Genomic DNA, 20,432 nt, shown 5'->3' on the forward strand with positions numbered 1-20,432 from the left:
CCAGTTAATCACTTTGTTATTAGATATTAACTTTTGACCAATATATTAATTTTGTAAGTACATAAAAATTATCTATGGAATCTACGATTTTTATCAATCAACATTTTGAGAAAACTAAATACTGCTTAGCTATGTGGTTCAAGAACAACGAATCTTTATTCTGATTCAGGGTGCTTCATATTCACTAGTTGGTGGATAAGTTAAATTACAAATAACTAATTTATTTACAAAGTTTTGTTTATTAATTTTTATAAACTAAATTTAAGGTGATATCTTCTTTTAAATCAAATATGAAAACTAAACAATTGATGTGTAGAATTTACAGTATGTTTTTTAAAATTTGAAAAGAAATTGCCTTACAGTACGTGGCTAATTCTTTTTTTTTTATAGTATGATGACACTTCTCGCAGATTCACCACTGAATCTTTTGTTTGTATATAAAGACCTAAGTCTTTATATACAAACAAAAGATTACAGATGTAATCTGTAAGTGGATTAAATTTCTCCTTATCAGTCAATGGACTCAATTTGAACTTCATAACAGCTTGGTCTGTGCAATTGTTTAACATGGCTACTATCTGATGGAAAATGTGAAACTAAAACTTAATTGTTGTCATTTAAAGATTACACATAAAACACTAACACTATTGAGTGCTTCAAAATAAAAACTATGTTCATTCTTGAAACCCTGAAATCTTATCAGATACATGGTAGTGTTGTGTTTATGCTATGTTAAATTTTAGTTTGCCATCTCTTCAACACAATAGCCGAGATGAGGTTGATGACATTCAGCACAATACGCTCGAGGATAAATTACAGGGAAATAAGTAAGTCAACGTAAATATTACTGAAAGAGATTAGTTCTACGAGGCTGACATTCATGTCAGCCTGTATGATGCGTATGAATGCAGTCAATCAGAAGATGCTTTAATACTCACTGTTGCAGTTTAAAGCATCACTATAGCGACGGATAACTTATCCTAAAATAATGATAAATAACACATTTGAATATAAAAAACAAAAATTAATAATTAATTACCCGTGTACAATATATGCCATCAAATAAACTAGAAGAATTATTTGTAACCTCCTGATCAAATTTTTCTATATTCTGCTCAATTTTCACAAATTTTGATATGAAATCCCTTTTGAGTGCAGTACAATCACTGTCCAACTGTTTTAAGGTAGTTTTATATTTATTAACAGTATTGCTAACCTGCAAATACAAATGGAAACAAGATATAGTGAATAAAAACATTATAATTTTTTTAACTGTGATTTCTTAAGAAATCAGTAATCTCTATATGAAGATTTAACATTGCCAACAAGAAGCTCTGTACCTTAACTGATGGTATCTTTACTTGTTCTATATATCATTTTAATACAAATGATAGTTCAGTTCATATCCTTAATTATTAATAAACTTTCTCTTACTTTTAACCATAAAAAAGGTTTTTTTATGAGAGCTAGCTCATATGTCTCTAGGCAAGTTACAATCGTAACTTGTGAGTTGAGTTGGAGATCTCATTGTGGGAACATGTGCTGTTTACCGCTCTGCGAATTTTGTATAATTGGATTGGTTTCTTATATTGGTTTTGTCGATTGAATTTTGTTGAAGAATAGTAATGATGATTTGTGTAAAATTTCATGATTTTTGGCTAACGGATTTATGATCTATTTTGATTTTTAGTGAAGTGTCGGTTTCTTCCATAAGAAACAGTACTAAATGAGAGTCGACATAACCTAGTTATTCAGTTGAAATTTTTCTAGGTCTATTGGCATTCAAATACAGGATTGTGACATCATCTATGTACAAGTAAACAAGTTCTTGTAAAATTTTACCGACTGTTGAGGTGGGTCCTAGTGTTAATTATTCTCCAAGTCCCGCGGGCTTACTAGGTGGAAGCTTCTATCCCGTGCTCACTGGTGAATCCCTTACCGATCTATCCTGATCCTGACCAGTCCCAAAAATCCTACCCCGGATTTGGGCTGATACATTTTACTGACTCCCCCTCTGAAATAGGTTTGTGAGGTGTCAAAATGATAGGAATTGAGTGGACTAGCACTTAAGTCTAGTGTTAAGCTGGTAGGAACCTCCTGCTAACCATAATGGTGAAAAGAAACAGGACCCAGCAACAACAGGTGTTGCAGTATGCATGCAGCTCTCGAGAGTCAGCCATTAGCAATTCTGTTGATGGTGCAGTAACTGGCAAAACGACTAGGCAGCGCAGGAAAAGGAGTTGCTCCTCTAAAGCAGGTGAGGAGTCTGCAAGGGCGCAGGAAGAGAGAACACTATGTACTCCACATGATGAATTGGTAAAATACATGAAAGAGCTTATCAGCATTATTGGTGCTTAATGAAACATGCCAGAAAAAGTCAGAAGGCAAGAAAATTAAAAAAAATTGCTGGTGATATGGAAAAAGTGGTATTGGCCTTCAGGGCATTTGTGGAGTCGCAGCAATTTGAGAGGAAGATGGAGGTCAAAGAGGTGGCGTGTTAGACCAAAAAAGATGTAGTAATTAGGAACTGCTATGGCAGTTTGAAAGAATTCACAATGATGAAGTTGATGCCTGGTGACCACCAGGTGGAGCAATGACTGGTTTCAGAGGGCGAGAGAGTTGAAAGAGTCAGTATTTACCGAGAGGAAGAAAGACCTAGTGGTGGTGTTGACTTAGCCAAACCAAAGAGTAGGGTCTCTGAATCTGTTCATAGAGTGGCGGACTCTTGCTGTTCATAGAGTTTGCAGGATTTTTGAAACTAGGTCAACTGATTGTCTGCAGAGGCGGCAACGGTTCTTCAGGGTGAGGACATAGCGGATTTTGTGAAGAAAGTGTTTATGCTAATTATTAATTTGTAGGTGGGGAAGAGTAACATACCCCATATAAGGAAAGGAATCGAAGAGATATTCCTCCAACCTGGTTTTTGGTATGGAGGAAGGAGACACAGCAAGGTCACAAGGAAGATTCTGGAATATGCGGGCCGTTGAACCAACGGCACTTTGAGGCTATATGTAGAGAGAGAGGGTAGGAACACAGCTAGGAGAGAATGATCAGTGAACAGCCAGCAATGGATAGGGCCAAAACAACAGTGGTTAAGGCAGTGGAAAACCAGGGAAAAAACCTTCGCTGACCTACTGAAAAGGAGTGGTCTGAGAAGGGGATCCAGAGATCTTCTTGGTTAATAAAGGGCAAGGGGAGGATCTTCTGATCCGCATTAAAGATGAAGCAGATATATATATATATTATTAAGAAAGCTTCAGGAGTAAAAGTTGCTCTTAAAAAAAGAGAGAGGATGCAGAGAATCAATATATGGGATAATGATGCCCTAACGATGAAGTTATCTAGGTGGTGAAAGAAGCTATTGGAGTGGAGGAAGATTTGGAGCAGGTGATAAAGCTCAGACCAGCCCATTCAGGAATACAAGTGGCCTCAGCAGTTATTGCAAAAGCTGCTTATGCAGAAGGGGCGTTTGAGAACTGGAGTTATCTCCTGCAGAGTCACAGAGGATATGTATGCAAAAAGTCATATCATTGCTGGGATCTTGGGCACAAGGCGTCCAAGTGTCTGGATCAGACAAGAAATTGTTTCAACTGTGGGAAGGAAGGCCACTTTAAGGCTAGATGCAAAAGAGAGTTGGCAGTATGTAGAAAATGTGGGGCAGAGGGCCATATCTGGCAATTGTTATGCAAGTATCAATCAAGATACTACAACTAAACATGAATCGATCAAGGCACTCACATGATCTTCTGTGGGGCTTGGCCGGAGATTACGAGGTGCAAGTCCTAATGGTCTCTGAACTGAACCTGGGTGTTGTTAATAGAGGTGGCTGGTATGCAGATGATGAAGTTACATGTGCTGTTGCAATGGTGCCTAGAAGGAACGTATCTGGTGGTAGAGGTAGACGTAAAGGATTGCTTGGGTCCAGGTGGCTGGAGTGTTTCAATATAGTTACTACACTTCTCCCAATATTCCGTTGGAGGAATTCACTGATATGGTGGATGATTTATCAGCGGACATGAGGAAACGTATAGGTCCAATAGTTGTATGTGGGGATTTTAATGCAAAATCCCAGAACTGGGTTGTGAATTATCTGATGCAAGAGGACGAATACTGGTAGAAGTAATGGCCTCGTTATGCATGGTTTGTGTAAACAACTTTGGAGTGCATACATTCCAGAGGGGTGGTAGGAGATTTACCCTCGACTTAACCTTTGTGAAAAGGTCATGGGGGAGAGAGGTCCAATGACGTGTCATGGAGTAGGAGATACTGAGCGATGTATGAAGATGGCCATTTCATGGAGGTTGAGGCAGTCTTAGATACCAGAACTGTGAAGTATATTTATAAAGAAGGTGGCAGAACAAGGCACTGAGCGTATAGAGCCCATGGTACTACATGAGATAATAGTAGAGACCTGGAGGGAGGCACTGGGAGATCAGTATGCCAAGAAGGAACAGAGACCACTGTATTGGTGGTCCCCTGAAATTGAGGCAATTAGGAGGAGTTGTATTAAAGGTCTTTGACAGAGCTATTTGCCAAGAGAAGATACCCAGGAACTGGAAATTGGCCAGATTGATCTTGGTACCTAAGGAGAAGGGGTATAGACCCATAATGCTAATCAATACATTATGGAAAATCTTTAAAGCCCTGCTGGCTCGTTTATTAGAGATTGAACTAGGAAGGCATGGAGGCCTCTCAGACAGCCAATTTGGATTTAGAAAAAAAAAGTCAACCATACGAGTGATCAATAGAGTAATGGAGTTGGTGAATGTGTTAGCGACAGGTAACAGACACAGGAGAAGTATACCACTAATAAACTTCGCTGACATAGAGAACGCATTAAATAGTGTTTATTGGGATGCAATTTTGAGACCCTTGATGGAAAGAAAGGTGGATTCTTACCTGGTCAGGATGGTCAAAGAGTACCTGACACAGGGAAATGGTGGCTGTTTCAAGAGAGGAGGAGGGGGAAGTCATGGTCATAGAGTGGGGGGTGTTCCAAGGGTTGATAGTGGACCCCCTGCTCTGGAATGTGGCTTTTGATGGACTGTTGAGCCTAAACTTCCATTGGCGTTTGCTGACAACCTGACGATAGTTTTAAGGCACGTACGATAGAGCAGGTGAGGCAATTAGCCAAAACTTTAGAAAGTGGTGGGATGGATAGCTAAAAAGGGCCTAACAATCTCAGCCAATAAAAAAGAAGTGGTGCTCATGATGGGACGGAGAAGGGTGCCAACCTTCATGATTAGAATGAAGGGAGCTGAGATGACCTTCTCTGAGAGAGCCAGATATCTCGTGTCTGGCTCAACAGGACGGAGGGGTTCACAGCACATGTGGCAGAAATATGCAAGAAGGCTGAAAGGATCACTTTGGCGGTAACCAGATTGACAGTGAATGTCTAAGAATCCAAGAATCTCTAAGAGGAAAGTTATAGTAAGCCACAGTGACCTCTGTCATGATGTACATGGCACCAGTATGGTATGGATCTCTTAAAATAAAGCGCAGTAGGCAAAGGGTGCACATTATTTATCAGAGACTGGCACTGAGAGTAGTCTAGGTGTACAGGAAGGTGTCCCCCCTAGAGGCTTCCTGATGATCAACGGAATGCCACCTGTGGATCTCCTGGCGGAAGAGTATTTAGCTAGACATGAAGGCAGGGATCCCAAGGAGGCTAAGAGGGACTTGGTAGATGACTTGGCAACTTGGCAAGAGAGGTGGGACGAAGCGGTGACCAAAAGGTGGACGCATTGTCTAACACCATCCAAAAGGACCTGAGTCAATAGGAGACACATGGAGGTGGATTTCTGAATGGTCCAGCGGCTTTCAGGCCATGGAACGTTTGGGGTCTACCTCCATACCATAAGACGTACATCGACAACATGCAAGTATTGTGAGGGTACGGACAATACTGAGCATATCTTTCTGAGGTGTCCAATATGGGAGTTAGAAAGACCATTCGATGAGGACATATTACCTAAGGAGGTGATGGCAACAATAATGGGGTCAAAGGATGGTTGGAATAGATGTTCGACTTTGTATCAAAGAGTATTCTGAAAGAAATTTGAGGGGAAGAAGTCTGAACACAGGGTAGTACTTGGCCTTTCAGGGGTGGGTGGTGGTGATCCAATAGGACCGCCGTCATTAGGTGCTTCCACGGGATGCTGGATGCCCTCACGGAAGGGCAGCATGGAAAGTGCTTGTAGACAAACGTGGTGGCGACGAATACCTGGGGATAGTACCGTTGCCGTGTGGCATGGGTCATGTGGTGAGAAGGGGAGTGTTTTTAGTGGGTCACTGCTATGGCAGGAAACCCCACACACCCAGCAGTACAGGCTGCTGGACATCTGGTTGCAGATTTTCCCTCTCCTACATAAAAAAAGTTACAATCTACTCATTCTTGTTAGTTTAAAATGTGTTCGTTTTAGATTAAAGTTTTTCTTTTTAGTTTCATCAGTTTTCTATAGGTAAGTTTTTCATTATAAATAATAACTTTAAAACTTTCAAGAGTCTTAAATTTATTACCGAAACAAAACAAAGCTAAAAAAATCATGCTATAATCAAAAATTTTTTTTTTTTTCATTATATTTATATAAATTTAGTAATTTGTTAATTTGATGGTTTTAATTTTACATAAAATTTAAACCATCAAATGTATACCATTTGCTATAAAACAAGAAAAGATAGGGACAGTTGAATTTCCTATGTAATGAATTTATCATTAGTTTCTTAATATATTAAATTTTGACAATTTAACATAAAAAGGATATTAATAAGAAAGCATAATTGTTTAACTACCTTACTGTCTTGCCAACCATCCTCCTGCATCATAATAAGGATGCAGATCTAAACAGTAAAGTTACTGTAGATTGACCCCAAAAAATTAGTGTACAAATAAAATTAAATAAATGACCATTTTGAGTTAATGAGAAATAAAATTATTGTATGATCAGAAAAATGTCTCATATTTTAAAAAAAAACATATAATGAAGTAAAATGGATAAGGATATACAGAAAAAAATTCTCTTACAAGAGTCAGAAAAATATATAAAGTTAAAAATACGAATCTCCTGAAAACAAAATTCATTAGCAATAACACAAACTGGCTTAATTAATGTACGTCATTTATTGCCTATAGATTTTTTTATTTTTATTGAGGTTTGCAGGGCATCGACTACTTTGGTCATTAGCGCCTTCCCACAAAGTGTCTATGATACTTCGGACTAAACTACAAACCAAATTAATAAACTAACCCTCACAAACACTAAGTCGAAGGTAAAATTCAAAGGTGAGCTCTCAGAAACATTTGAAATCAAAACAGGACTGCGTCAAGGAAATGAGCTCTTACCGCTATTATTCAATTATGCTCTAGAAATGGTAATGAGGGAATGGCTCAAAAAATATCCTCAAAAAGTAAAAATGGGCTAAAAAATCAAAACAAACTACTTTTTTTGGCAATGACTTGCCACTGCTAGCAAATGACATTGACGAAGCTTAATCACTGATATTAGAATTTCAAAACATTGCAAATAAAATTGGCCTCAAAATATCATTCGAAAACCTAGAAATTATATTCAAAAAACCAACAAAATTAAAAGAAGTAAACATAAATGGTATAAAATCAGAATAGTAATACAATTTAAATACCTCTGAGAAATAATAACAAACAACCTAAACAAAAAAAAACCTCAATCCAAATAAGACACAAACTAGCAAAAGCTCAAAAATTAACCTGGTACACTTACATACAATAAAAGATTCCTATCAATAAATGCAAAACTAAGACACTACAACACAGTTATGTAACCAGAAGCCACTTATGCGGCAGAAACCCTCTTTCACCTGAACAAACAATCAAAGACAGACAACAGATTCCAGAAAACTGAAAGAATTTGAAGAACCTGCATCAATAAAAACCAGAAAGACAGACAGTGGTAGATTGTGTCCAACAAAGCCATGTACAAAGAATTAGAACCCTTCACTGATACCATCACAAGAGGAGACTAGCATTCTTTGGCCATATCATGAGGATTCAAAACTTCTGAAACAGCTAGTACAGTACAATCTTGCCTTGAAAAACACCAGGACAGGATGCAGATAGAGTAGAGAAGTAAGAGAGGATCTGAAGGAAATTGGCCTTACACCAGAAGAGACCACAGATAAGAGAAAAATTAAACAAGAAAATCAACACTCGCTTCACACTCACAACAAAAACATTTTCAACACTAGAAAAGGCACAAGATCGGAACGTATGAAAAAGTACTGGGGGAAATGCAAGGCCCAAACAGTCCCATTGAAGAGACTTGGATAATGGACACTAAAGTGATCCTATGCAGTCATAAAAGATAATAATAATTAACTGAAAATAGGCAGTGGGACAACTTGAAAATAACTTTAAAATAAATTTTTAAAAAAACTTAAAGAAAAATATCACAACTTCAAAAAAAAGACTTAACATGGGAGATGTAAATACTTAAAGGCTACCCAATCTTACCTAGCTGTAGAAAAAAATTAAATTAAATGTATTAATTAGAAATTATATACTTATTAATACCGTTACATCAGGTCACCTGTTTGATTATGGCCCCTAACTGTCATGTATTCTTTTTACATTAATAACGGTTTTTTCTTTTTAAAAAAAGAAGAAAAATAAACTTTCTTATCATCAGCATTTTAGAGAATTTTTTTTATCTTCAGTCATTTGACTGGTTTGATACAGCTCTCCAAGATTCCCTATCTAGGACTAGTAGTTTTATTTCAATATACCCCTTACATCCTATATCCCTAAAAATTTATTTTACATATTCTAAATGTTGCCTGCCTGTACAATTTTTTCATATATTTCCACCCAAATTTTTGTCACTTTATCCACCCATCTGATTTTTAACATTCTCCTACAGCACCACATTTCAAACTAATCTTTTCTTCTCAGGTACTCTGATCATCCAATTTTCACTTCCATATAAAGCTACACTCCAAACATATACTTTCAAATATCTTTGCCTGACATTTATATTTCTGACTGAAGGCTTGTTTCACCTGTGCTATTTGGCATTTTATATCGCTCCTGCTTTGTCCATCTTTAGTAGTGCTACTTCCCAAATAACAAATTTCTTCTACCTCCATAATCTTTTCTCGTCCTATATTTATATTCAATGGTCCATCTTCATTATTTCTACATTTCATTAGTTTCGTTTTCTCCTTGTTTATTTTCATGCAGTAGTTCTTACGCAGGATTTCATCAATGTCGTTCATTGTTCCTTCTAAATCTTTTTTACTCTCAACTATAATTACTATATCATCAGCAAATAGTAGCATCTTTATCTTTTCATCTTGTACTGTTAATCCGTATCTAAATTGTTCTTTATCATCATTAACTACTAGTTCTACATAAAGATTAAAAATTAACAGAAATAGGGAACATCCTTGTCAGACTCCCTTTCTTATTACGACTTCTTGTTTATGTTCTTCAATTATTACTGTTGCTGTTTGGTTCCTGTAAATGTTAGCAATCGTTCTTCTATTTCTGTATTTGAACCCTAATTTTTTAAAAATGCTGAAGATTTTATTCCATTCTACGTTATCAAATGCCTTTTCTAGGTCTATAAATGCCAAGTATGTTGGTTTGTTTTTCTTTAATCTTACTTCTATTATTAATCTAAGCCCTAAAATTGCTTCCCTTGTCCCTGTACTTTTCCTGAAACTAAACTGGTTTTCTCCTAGCACTTCTTCCACTCTCCTCTCAATTCTTTTGTACAGAATTCTAGTTAAGATTTTTGATGCATGGCTAGTTAAGCTAATTGTTCTGTTTCACATTTATCTGCTCCTGCTTTCTTTGGTATCATGACTACAACACTCTTTTTGAAGTTTGATGGAACTTCCCCTATTTTGTAAATATTACACACCAGTTTGTATAATCTATCAATCGCTTCCTCAGCTGCACAGTAATTCTGCAGGTATTCTGTCTATTCCAGTAGCCTTTCTGCCACTCAAATCTTTTAATGCTCCTTAAATTCAGATCTCAGTATTGTTTCTCCCATTTCATCCTCTTCAACTTCCTTTTTTTCCTCTATAACACTGTTTTCTAATTCATTTCCTCCGTATAACTCTTCAATATATTACACTCACCTATTGACTTTGTCTTTCATATTTTAAATCGGTATACCATCTTTTTTTTTAACAAATTAGATTTTAATTTATGCACCCCAAAATTTTCCTTAACTTTCCTGTATTCTCCGTCTATTTTACCAGTGTTCATTTCTCTTTCCACTTCTGAACACTTTTCTTTAATTCACTCTTCTTTCACTAATTTCCACTTCCTGTTTATAGTATTTCTTAATTGTCAATAGTTCCTTTTACCTTCATCACTAGCATTTTTATACTTTCTACATTCATCCATCAGCTGCAATATATCCTCCGACATCCAAGGTTTTTTATCAGTTCTTTTTGTTCCGCCTAAGTTCGCTTCTGCTGATCTAAGAATTTCCTTTTTAACATTTTCCCATTCTTCTATAATTTCTACCTTATCTTTTTTAATCAGACCTCTTGCAATGTCCTCCTCAAAAATCTTCTTTACCTCCTCTTCCACAAGCTTCTCTAAATTCCATCGATTCATCTGACACCTTTCCTTCAGGTTTTTAAACCCCAATCTACATTTCATTATCACTAAATTGTGGTTGCTATCAATGTCTACTTCTGGATATGCTTTGCAGACGACAAGTTGATTTCTAAATCTTTATTTAACCATGATATAATCTGATATCTTGTAGTTCACCTGGCTTTTTTCATGTATATATTCATCTGTTGTGATTTTTAAACCGGTTGTTGGCAATTACTAAATTATACGTTATGCAAAACTCAATAAGTTGGTCCCCTCTTTCATTCCTTTTGCCCATTCTGTATTCACCCACTATATTTCCTTCCTTGCCTTTTCCAATGTTTGCATTCCAATCTCCAACTATTATTAAATTTTCATCCCTTTTTACGTGTTTAATTGCTTCGTCTATTTCTTTGTACACACTCTACCTCATCATCATCATGAGCACTTGTTATCCTTATTACAATAATTCTATCGCTATGCATTTTGAAACACTCTACTCTCTTCTCTATCTTCTTGTTCATTACTACACTTACTCCTGCCCATTATTTGAAGCTGAGTTAATTATTCTAAAATCACCTGATCAAAAGTCGTTTTCCACTGAACCTCACTAATTCCTACTACATCTACATTTATCCTATCCATTTCCCTCTTTAAATTTTCAAACCAACCAACCTTTTTTTAGACTTCTAGCATTCCACGCTCCGACTCGTTATTTTTTTAATTTTCTGGTGACCCCTTTTTAAGTAGTCCCCACCAGGAGATCCGAACAGGGGACTGGTTTACCTACGGAATATTTTAACAAGAAAGGTGCCTCCATCTTTCTGAATATGAAATTCAGTGAACTACATTTTCTTGGGAAAAAAGCCGCTGTAGTTTTCCATTCCTTTCAGCTGCGCAATACTAAGATTAGATGATGTTGATGTCGTCCTGGCGTACACCCTTAACAACTAATGAAAGAGCTGCTGCCCTCTTTCAGGAATCATTTCTTAGTCTGGCTCTCAACAGATACCTCCCCAATATGGTTACACCTTCGGTCCAGCTACTCTGTATCACTGAGCACTCAAGTGCCCTCACCATCGGCAAGGTCTCATGATTCATAGAGGGAGAGAGTAAACATAAATGATTACATCAAGAAGTATCTGAAAAGTTGATGAATATCTGCACGTATTTAAAAAGTTTACATTTGTTGAAAGTGAATTCCTTATAAAAATTGATTCCTTTTTTGTATGGAGTGGGAAGGGGTAATTTTTTTTAATATCTAAAAAATTATTATGTTAAGAAAAGTGGCACATATGCTTTTTTTAAAGCTTATAAAAAATATTTATGTACCTCTATTACTGTAAAAAAAAAATTATTGAAATATGACTGTTTGAATCCAACATCTAAAATATTTATGAACTTTTTTGAAGGAAAATAATTATCATTTTTGTCAAATTTGTTATACATATTATTAAAACAAAAAAAAAAAAATAGTTTTATTTTAGTGTGGCAACTTGAAACATAGTTTTAAATAAGGTACTTAAAAATCTAATACAATAGTCACATGATTTTGAATTTTGGATTTTAAAAATATTTTGAGCGAAAATTAACTATTTTAAACAGTTTAAATTTTAAACATTTTACACTAACTAGGTATAACGATTTGACTTGTTCCCAAAACTTTTAAAGAGAAATAGGCAGTATTTAACAACTTTACAACTATTACACCAACACAAAACTGTCATCAAGGTTGAAATTAAAGCTGAAAAAATTCCTGAATTTCTATAGCTTACTTTACTGTATTAATACTAAAAATGAAGTAAGAAGTGTGAATAAAGTAGAATTTGATTTGAGATTCATTTTCAGTGATAAAACAAATAGAATTCATTCCTCAAATGTAGTGAAACAAGATTCTATTTATCAGCCAATTACCTCTTAATTCCTTTATTACAAATTATTACAAATAAAAAGATAATTATAATATACTCACTTTTTCAGAAGCATTTTCCACCAGATTATTTACATTATCAATAGAAGACAAAAATGTATTGTCTTCATTTTGAATAATATTTACATCCTTACTTAAGTTGATAAAAATGCTATTTAAGTTCTGCATTTCTTTTAAAACACTTCTGCCAAGCTCATCGTTCTTCTGCGAATCAATACTAATAGAATCACTTTGAATCAACTCCTTTTTATGAAGATTTTCTTTCGCACAACTAATTAATTTGTCTGTAACCTATCATTAAATTATAAAATCAGAAGTTTAATTATTTTATATGATGTAATTATATTACAATTCCAGCAAAACTAACAATTTCTATTCATATTCTACAATTTTTCTGTAAGAAAAGATTATATTATTATTATTTGATGTAGGACATCAATTAGGAAATAAATATAGTAATTCTCCTTCCTTCAAGTTAAACAATTAGACCCTTCTAATAAAAGATAAATCTCAAACACACTGATTTAGGATCACTTGGTGACAATGACTAATTTTTTTTGTTCCTTTGAACACAACTAAATCTATGAAATTACATGTCTACCTAATTAGAAAATTAAAGTAATGCAATTAAAGTATTATCACCAAAATAATGGATTATTTATCAGTTTTACTTCAAACCTAGTAGTCTGCTTTAAACTAAATAGGCCTTACATTTGCTAAATAATTAATTATATAGCAAAAAATAAAATAAAACTAAATAAATAAATAAAAATTGTAAACATTTTCTCAATTACGAGTAATAAAACATACTAATGAATAAAACTAAATAAAATTATTGAGCTATCAGAAACGGTTACTAACCATATTTTTAACTATATTATTATAGCACATTAAGAGAGATTATGTAATTTTTTACTTATAAAAACAAGTGAAATTATTGGATTAATTTTTTTTTAAAAAGAATCTTCTCTGAATTTTATTCTAAAAACTCAAATATAACATTATTTTAAAGCTTTTACATAAAATTTTATTTGGTATGTTACAGATTTTTTTTGTGTGAAAGAATTTAAATCAGGAATGAAGTTTGGAGAGTTTAAGACTGTACATTCTGATGTTATTATAATCTGGTTCTTTGGATGGGAAAAATGATTACCTGACCAATTAAAAAAATACAACAGTAGGGATAGTAAAGGAACTAATCAGTTAACATTTCACTTGGATCACAGAATACAATGACTAACATCAATCTTAATATAGTTCAAATTTACATAAAGAATCAAGCCATTTCATTATACAGAGTGTTGAAATTAAAAGATGCCCCATCACTTAGTTTAGTCTACAAATAATAGTTTACTGGCAAACACTTACATAATAATTTACAGAAAGTGTTGAAAATGATGCCCTTCCACTTCTAGGCAGTTGTTCAACATTTGATTATGTTCCTGGGTGTACTCTTGTTAGCTGTATCCTGGTTATTTCAGGATGGAATTGGTAAAATTTGTCTTCCATTCCTGGAAGATGTGTGGATTGCTCCTATAAACAATTTATTTTCAGTAACCCCACAGAAAGAAGTCTGGACTAGTCAGATCAGATCTTGGTGGCCACAATCCTTTAGAAATGATTCTTCCACTGAAAAAATCCTGTAGCATCTCCATAGTACAGCGTGCTGTATGGCAAATGGTGCTACCCTGTTGCAACCAGCAGTCAAGGTTATGAACTGTTAGATAATTTCATGATGACGTCAGCATCCAGTTTTTTCAAAGATCAAGGGTTCTAATATTCATTGCCTTGAAACCATATACCATACTATTTTTTGTGGCTGTAGGGAAAATTCAGAGAAAATATGCAGGTTTTCAGTACCTCAGGTCCCAGTAGTTCTGACTATAACACACGCATCAAGGTGAAACGAAACCATGCTTCATCTGTGAAAAACATTTCATCTAAAATGCCAATGTTGCCTCTAATGAAGTTATTGAACCATTAACAGTAGTGAACCCTCTAAGCATAACCAGCAATTAGTTAGTTCATGGAAAAACTGAATTTGATACGGATAACATTTCAGCATTCTTCTCACTGCAATGTGGGCTGAACTTGGTAAAATGTTCTTTTCCCAGCTTAGTCTCTGCAAAGATTTATGAGATATTGTAACTGCTGCTTTAATGGCCTGTACGAAGTGAGTCATCAAAACTGACCTGTGTTGGGAACGTTTCTGGTGTAACACTGAACCTGTTTCTCAAGAAATTCTTTAAATGACATCTGAATAACACTTTTCACTGGTGCTTCCTTTTCAAATTTCTCCTGAACTTTCACTGGCACTCAGAGATTTTGTCTCTAAATAAGTTTCCATCTTGAATACACGTTTTTCAACAGTTAACCACATTTTAACAAACACACGATTATGCAAGCTTCTTCAAAAGCTAGTGCTTGACACAGACTGGCAATACTCAAATGTGCAGGCAATAAACAGTCCTTCCCACTCTGCTCCAGTCTTAGCAACAACTTCCACATTATTTCCCTCATCTCACACCAATATATGCATTTAGTATAAACTGCTGAGTCATGGGCCTCTTTTAAGTTGAACACCCTGTATGTTCAACAATGAAATGGATGCACTTCAAATGAAGCAATTCCCTAAAATATAATATAAAATATTACATAGTAAAATAATGTGAATATATATATACAGGGTGTCCCATATAAAACGCAACCTAACCTTATATTGGTAGGTATTGAAATAATACCATGTGTAAATTTAAATGTAATTTTTATTATTACCATCCATTACCTTACATTTAGAGTAAATGTTGGAAGTGGCCGCCATCTTCTTGAATACAAGCTTCAATTCTTTTTATAGTATTTCTTGCAACTTTTTTCAAAGTTTGTGGCTGGATATTTAATACAGCTTGTTCAATATTGACTTTCAATTGTTCAAGTGCTCGTGGTTTGTTGCTGTAGGCTTTTTCTTTGAGGTAACCCAATAGAAAAAAATCCGCCACAGTCAAATCTGGAGATCTTGGTGGCCACAAGCCTCAACCGATAACACAATTACCATAGAATTCCTCAACGAAATCAGAAGTTGAACCTGCGTAGTGCGATGTCGCAACGTCATGTTGTAGCCAGCAGTGTCTGTCTTCCTCTTCCAAGAGTGCAATGAACTGAAATAAAATATCCTGATATCGTTCTGCATTAATGGTGTACTTGAAAAAAATAGGACCGATTATTTTCTTCCGCGATATCGTGCACCACACGCCCAACTTCTGTGGGTGTAATTGTTTTTCGTGATAAAGGTGGGGATTTTCATCACTCCAAATTCTACTGTTTTGGCTGTTTACATAGCCATCCAAATGAAACCATGCTTCATCTGTGAAAACTAACAAATCCAAAACATTAATTCCCTCGCGCAGAAATTGACAGAACCATTGACAATATTGTAGCCGTTTTTCTTTGTCGGGCTCAAGAAGTTGATGAACCGTTTGAATGCGATAAGGACGTAATTGTAATTGTTTGGTTGCCCGATGAACAGTTGATTTAGACAAATTAATTTCAGCAGACAAACGTCTGATCGATTTATTTGGCGAGGTGGGTAATCGGTCTTTGATTTCAGTGACTGTATCTGCATTCAACGCTGATGCAGATCTTTTGTGTTCCTTATTATTAACAGAACCAGTCTCTCTAAATTTTGCAACTAACCTTAATACTGATTTTTGTTAGGAGTTGGTTTATCTGGGTACTGCAACCACTGATTTCATACTGAAGTACGACTCAACAATGAAAACACGTTCACCTAGCGAAAACACCATCTTGTTTCTAGCAATACACTGAACGTTACGATTGCATTGTTGTTACTATCTATAGTGTTCTACTGCGTCGCCGCGATGTTCAGATGTTGGATGAGTCCATTTCAGTAACGAGTAGGGGAGGAAGTAAGCTTAACTTTTGAAATTTCATGGATGAGTTGCGTTTTATATGGGACACCCTATATATATATATATATATATATATATAATAAAATAATTAATTTTAATAAACGTTTTCATTAATTTCTTCTTTACTCTGATTAATCTAATCTCTGATTTACACAAATAAGATCAATCTAAAATACATTTATGTGTTTATAATAAAATATACCACAAAAACAGCCAAAGCACGTAACATAATCTGTTATAAAATCTAAGAGTACTAATCTATGTAACAAATGCTCACCCCATTTAAGGCTTCACATTATATATTTTTTATTAGACAACAGTGAGTTCTTTAAATTTTATCACAATTTTGTATTTAATGTATAAGAAGTATTACTTGTACAGAGAAGAAAAGTTGGACTCACAAAATCAGGCTCAAATTATAATTTTTATTCAAATGCTTTACTTCTTTAATAAACCATAAAATTTATTTAAAATGTACTCTTATTTAAAAACTAGTACTGTGACTTTTTTTTTGTGAAACAAAAATCTAACTGCACTTTAACTAGGTATGTAAAAAATCCAAATTTGATAAAAAAAAATTTTTTTTTGCTAACCATGAATATTAATAAACTAGCAATCAGAAAGTGGTAAAATTTAATTTACATTCCTAATATACTAATGTTGAAAAGATTGCAATCATCAGAGTGATTATTAATTTATATATAATTTAGAAACAAAATAACATTAACAAAACATTTATCACAACGTTCACCTTAAGATGTGTATTTTTTCTCCTAATGTGTATGTTACATATATACAATATATATATATTTACATTTGTTACTCACAATTACATTTTGTTACTCTTAAATACAAAAAACACAATTAAGTTCGCAGAATAGTTATATAAAGGACAAAAAATATATGCTATTTAACTATAAAGCACCAGAAACTTACAAAATCACAAATCTATTCGGAAAAAAAACTGGCACACAAATAGCTTATAAAACTAGTAATTTAGAAATGAAAATTCACACAAATATTGATCAAAAAAATAAGTACAAACAGTCCTGGTAAGTACAAAATGACTTGCGAATTGTGTAATAATATGTATAATGACCAAACAATATATTTTTAAAATGGTTACAAACTATATAGCTGCTATATGATTGAATCAGCATGAAAAATCAAATTATGCATGTCATATTTTAAACATGGGAGATCAATATAATGTAACTGATGAAACTATGAAGACAATAAAAGCATGTAATAAAGTCTGTAAACATGAATGCACGAGAAAAGTTACAAATATGTAAAAATAAAAAATCTCTTTGTTCATAAATCATTAATGAACAAATAAATTTTGAAACGAACATGTTTTCTGCATGGCAATAAAAAATAAAGGATTAATAGAATTTTGATTAGTTCAAGCCTAGACTTAGACCTGGGTAACACGGCAATTTGCTTGTGTGCTTCTTGTAAATATAAACATTAATGTGTAATATTGTGGTGTGATGTTATGCGTTTTTTCTATGTAAGATTGATGAAATGTAATTGGATATTTTAATTCCCTGGTGATGCTAATACTGATGGGGTGAAACATATAGGAAATTCCTATGATAAATGTATAGTAAGATGATAATTAAATTATATATATGATTTTAAAAAATAAAAAAATATATATACATCATACAATAAAATATTCTGATCAAAAAATTAATATATGTATTATGTGTGTAAACGCATAAATAAAAAAATAAAAAATCACAGTCGGCTTACTTTCACATTTTTAAGGAATTCATTTTCCATTTCTAAAACAGATTTTATTTCATTCTCAACTATACATTGAAGTAAATCAAGTTTATCTTGATAAACAGTTTCATCTTGTTCAATGTCGTTTTCAAGTTGTTCATTTTCATCAATAACTGGGACAATCACTTCTAAAAACTGAAAAAAAAATTAACAAAATAATTAACTTTTAAATAAACTGAGTAAGATAAAATAGGACATATTGGCACATAATATTTTCATCACACTTATGATTTTTAGTCTAAATAAACAAAACATTGATTCATTTGAACATTTATCTTTTATGAAAATATCACCACAAGATTCTGTTAGTTTTAACTCGCCTCACAGAATAAAATTGATTCAAAGCATCATAAAACAGTTACTTCTAGTAAATTATTCAGCATTTCACATTATCATTAATTTATAACATTTTTATCATCCAGTTGACAATAGAATATATTTTTTGATGATTAGTATATCATCAAAATGCTTTTTCACTGACCAATGGCTACTATGTATATGAGCTGTCAAATAAGAGTAGTTCAACAATTTCTTTATTTTAGTGACTAAACATGAAAGGAACAAATTCTTATGATTCTAAATCTGTCTTACAACTGTTATTGTTGCTGAGAAATAATTTAAAAAATTTAATTTTTAGTTACAGATCAAATGAGCACTTAAATTCTTTGGATAAAAAACTATTCAGTGAAGCTTCCAAAATACTTTGTGTGTAACTATAATTAAAAAACAATCAGCATGAATTTTTTTGATCATTTTTTAATATGAATTACCTTGTAATTCAATTTCTTAACTAGGAAAAACAATAACTTTTTATTTGTGGACTGTGAAAAATAATTTCAGCACAGAGAATAACTGTGTAGTACCAAAAATAATAACCGTAAAACTGACAATGTATGACATTAATCAAAAAGGTTCTTTATTGATTACAATAGTGGGATCATAATAACAGCCTACTGTTAGATTTTGGTTTTTTAAAACATTGTAATGCAGTAAACCACCCCATCCTGCATTCAACTAGTTCATTGCAGGTTATGAAAACCTGTAAAGTATAACCTCTGCTCCATACAGAACATAAATCTAATAATTAATTAGTTTAATAAAAATGTATCAAACAGCTGATAAACATCTGTTTTAAGCTCTTTGGATTAGTATTATTTATTCATATAAATCTCAAGTCTCTATACACTGATTGTTTATCTGATTCTAATAAATGTTTCTTAATTGCACATCTTAAAAGATTTATAAGCATCTTCCAAAAATGTTAAAACTGATTACTCATAAATTTTTACATGGAATTGCTTAATTCACATAATTATTTTTAAAAAAATTTTATGTTTTCAGATTACCATATAAAGTTTAATAAAATAAAATTAACCTTATTTATAAAAAGAGCTGGAAAACAGTGTTACCTATGATTTATTAATTACATTAATCATTTATTTAAACAATCAATTTTACATATTCTGCTGTCCATTACCACTTAGACTTAAGTTTAGAAAACTATTATTTTTGATTTCTGAATCAAAAGTAATCAAGATAACAAAGTTTAAACTGAATGTTGTGGCTGTCACACTTATAGCTAGGAAAAAAATTACAAAGTCTTACTCCCGATTGAGACTAGCAAAATAAAGTTTATGTCTTCACTTAAAAGAAAAGAAGCTGACAACATAGTCGTGGGACTTTTTCAGCACACAACTTTTTTCTGATGCACGGCTTACATGCACAACTTAATTTAAGATATTTATCATTTTATTTAAATATAATATTTTTGTTTATTTAATTCAATGATTTTAACTAAAGGTCGCACACATGCCGTATTTCATTCGCATGGGTGTGACGGTACTAGCAGCCACTTTAAATATTATTCATTTAATTCTACTGCGTATCTGTGATGTTACAACACAGCAGCTGTACATCAGTGCTACCACTAGCGCTCCTTGTGGAATTTGTTTGCACTTTTTGAGGTCTGGGTGCGATTTTGCAAAAATGTTTTTCTGGAAATATTATTTTTTAATTGCTAACAAACATGCCTACGAAAACTGAGTTTGGTTAAAATCAGCTGAGTAGTTCTGGAAATATAAGGTGATTTAGGGTGCAACACCAAACCCACGGGGTTGGTGTAATGAACATTTCTTTGCAAATTAGCTGATTTTGAAGTCATGAATTCTAAGGTTCAATTCCTAGTAAAGGCAGT

At 33.5% G+C, this 20,432-nt stretch overlaps 1 protein-coding gene across 1 annotated transcript in view; it reads right to left on the reverse strand.

Annotated features, from left to right (window-relative positions):
• LOC142319507 (kinesin-like protein KIF11) overlaps positions 1 to 20,432 on the reverse strand; it is an 87,420-nt gene that overhangs the window by 12,252 nt on the left and 54,736 nt on the right. Inside the window, exons 13-15 of the mRNA XM_075356858.1 lie at positions 18,206 to 18,373; positions 12,564 to 12,812; positions 1,040 to 1,216 (exon numbers count right to left, since the gene is read on the reverse strand). Coding sequence (XP_075212973.1) covers positions 1,040 to 1,216; positions 12,564 to 12,812; positions 18,206 to 18,373 — 594 coding nt within the window. The remainder of the gene's footprint in view (positions 1 to 1,039; positions 1,217 to 12,563; positions 12,813 to 18,205; positions 18,374 to 20,432) is intronic.

The sequence above is a fragment of the Lycorma delicatula genome, chromosome 2, assembly GCF_047948215.1.
Source record: "Lycorma delicatula isolate Av1 chromosome 2, ASM4794821v1, whole genome shotgun sequence".
In the NCBI taxonomy this organism is placed as follows: domain Eukaryota; kingdom Metazoa; phylum Arthropoda; class Insecta; order Hemiptera; family Fulgoridae; genus Lycorma; species Lycorma delicatula.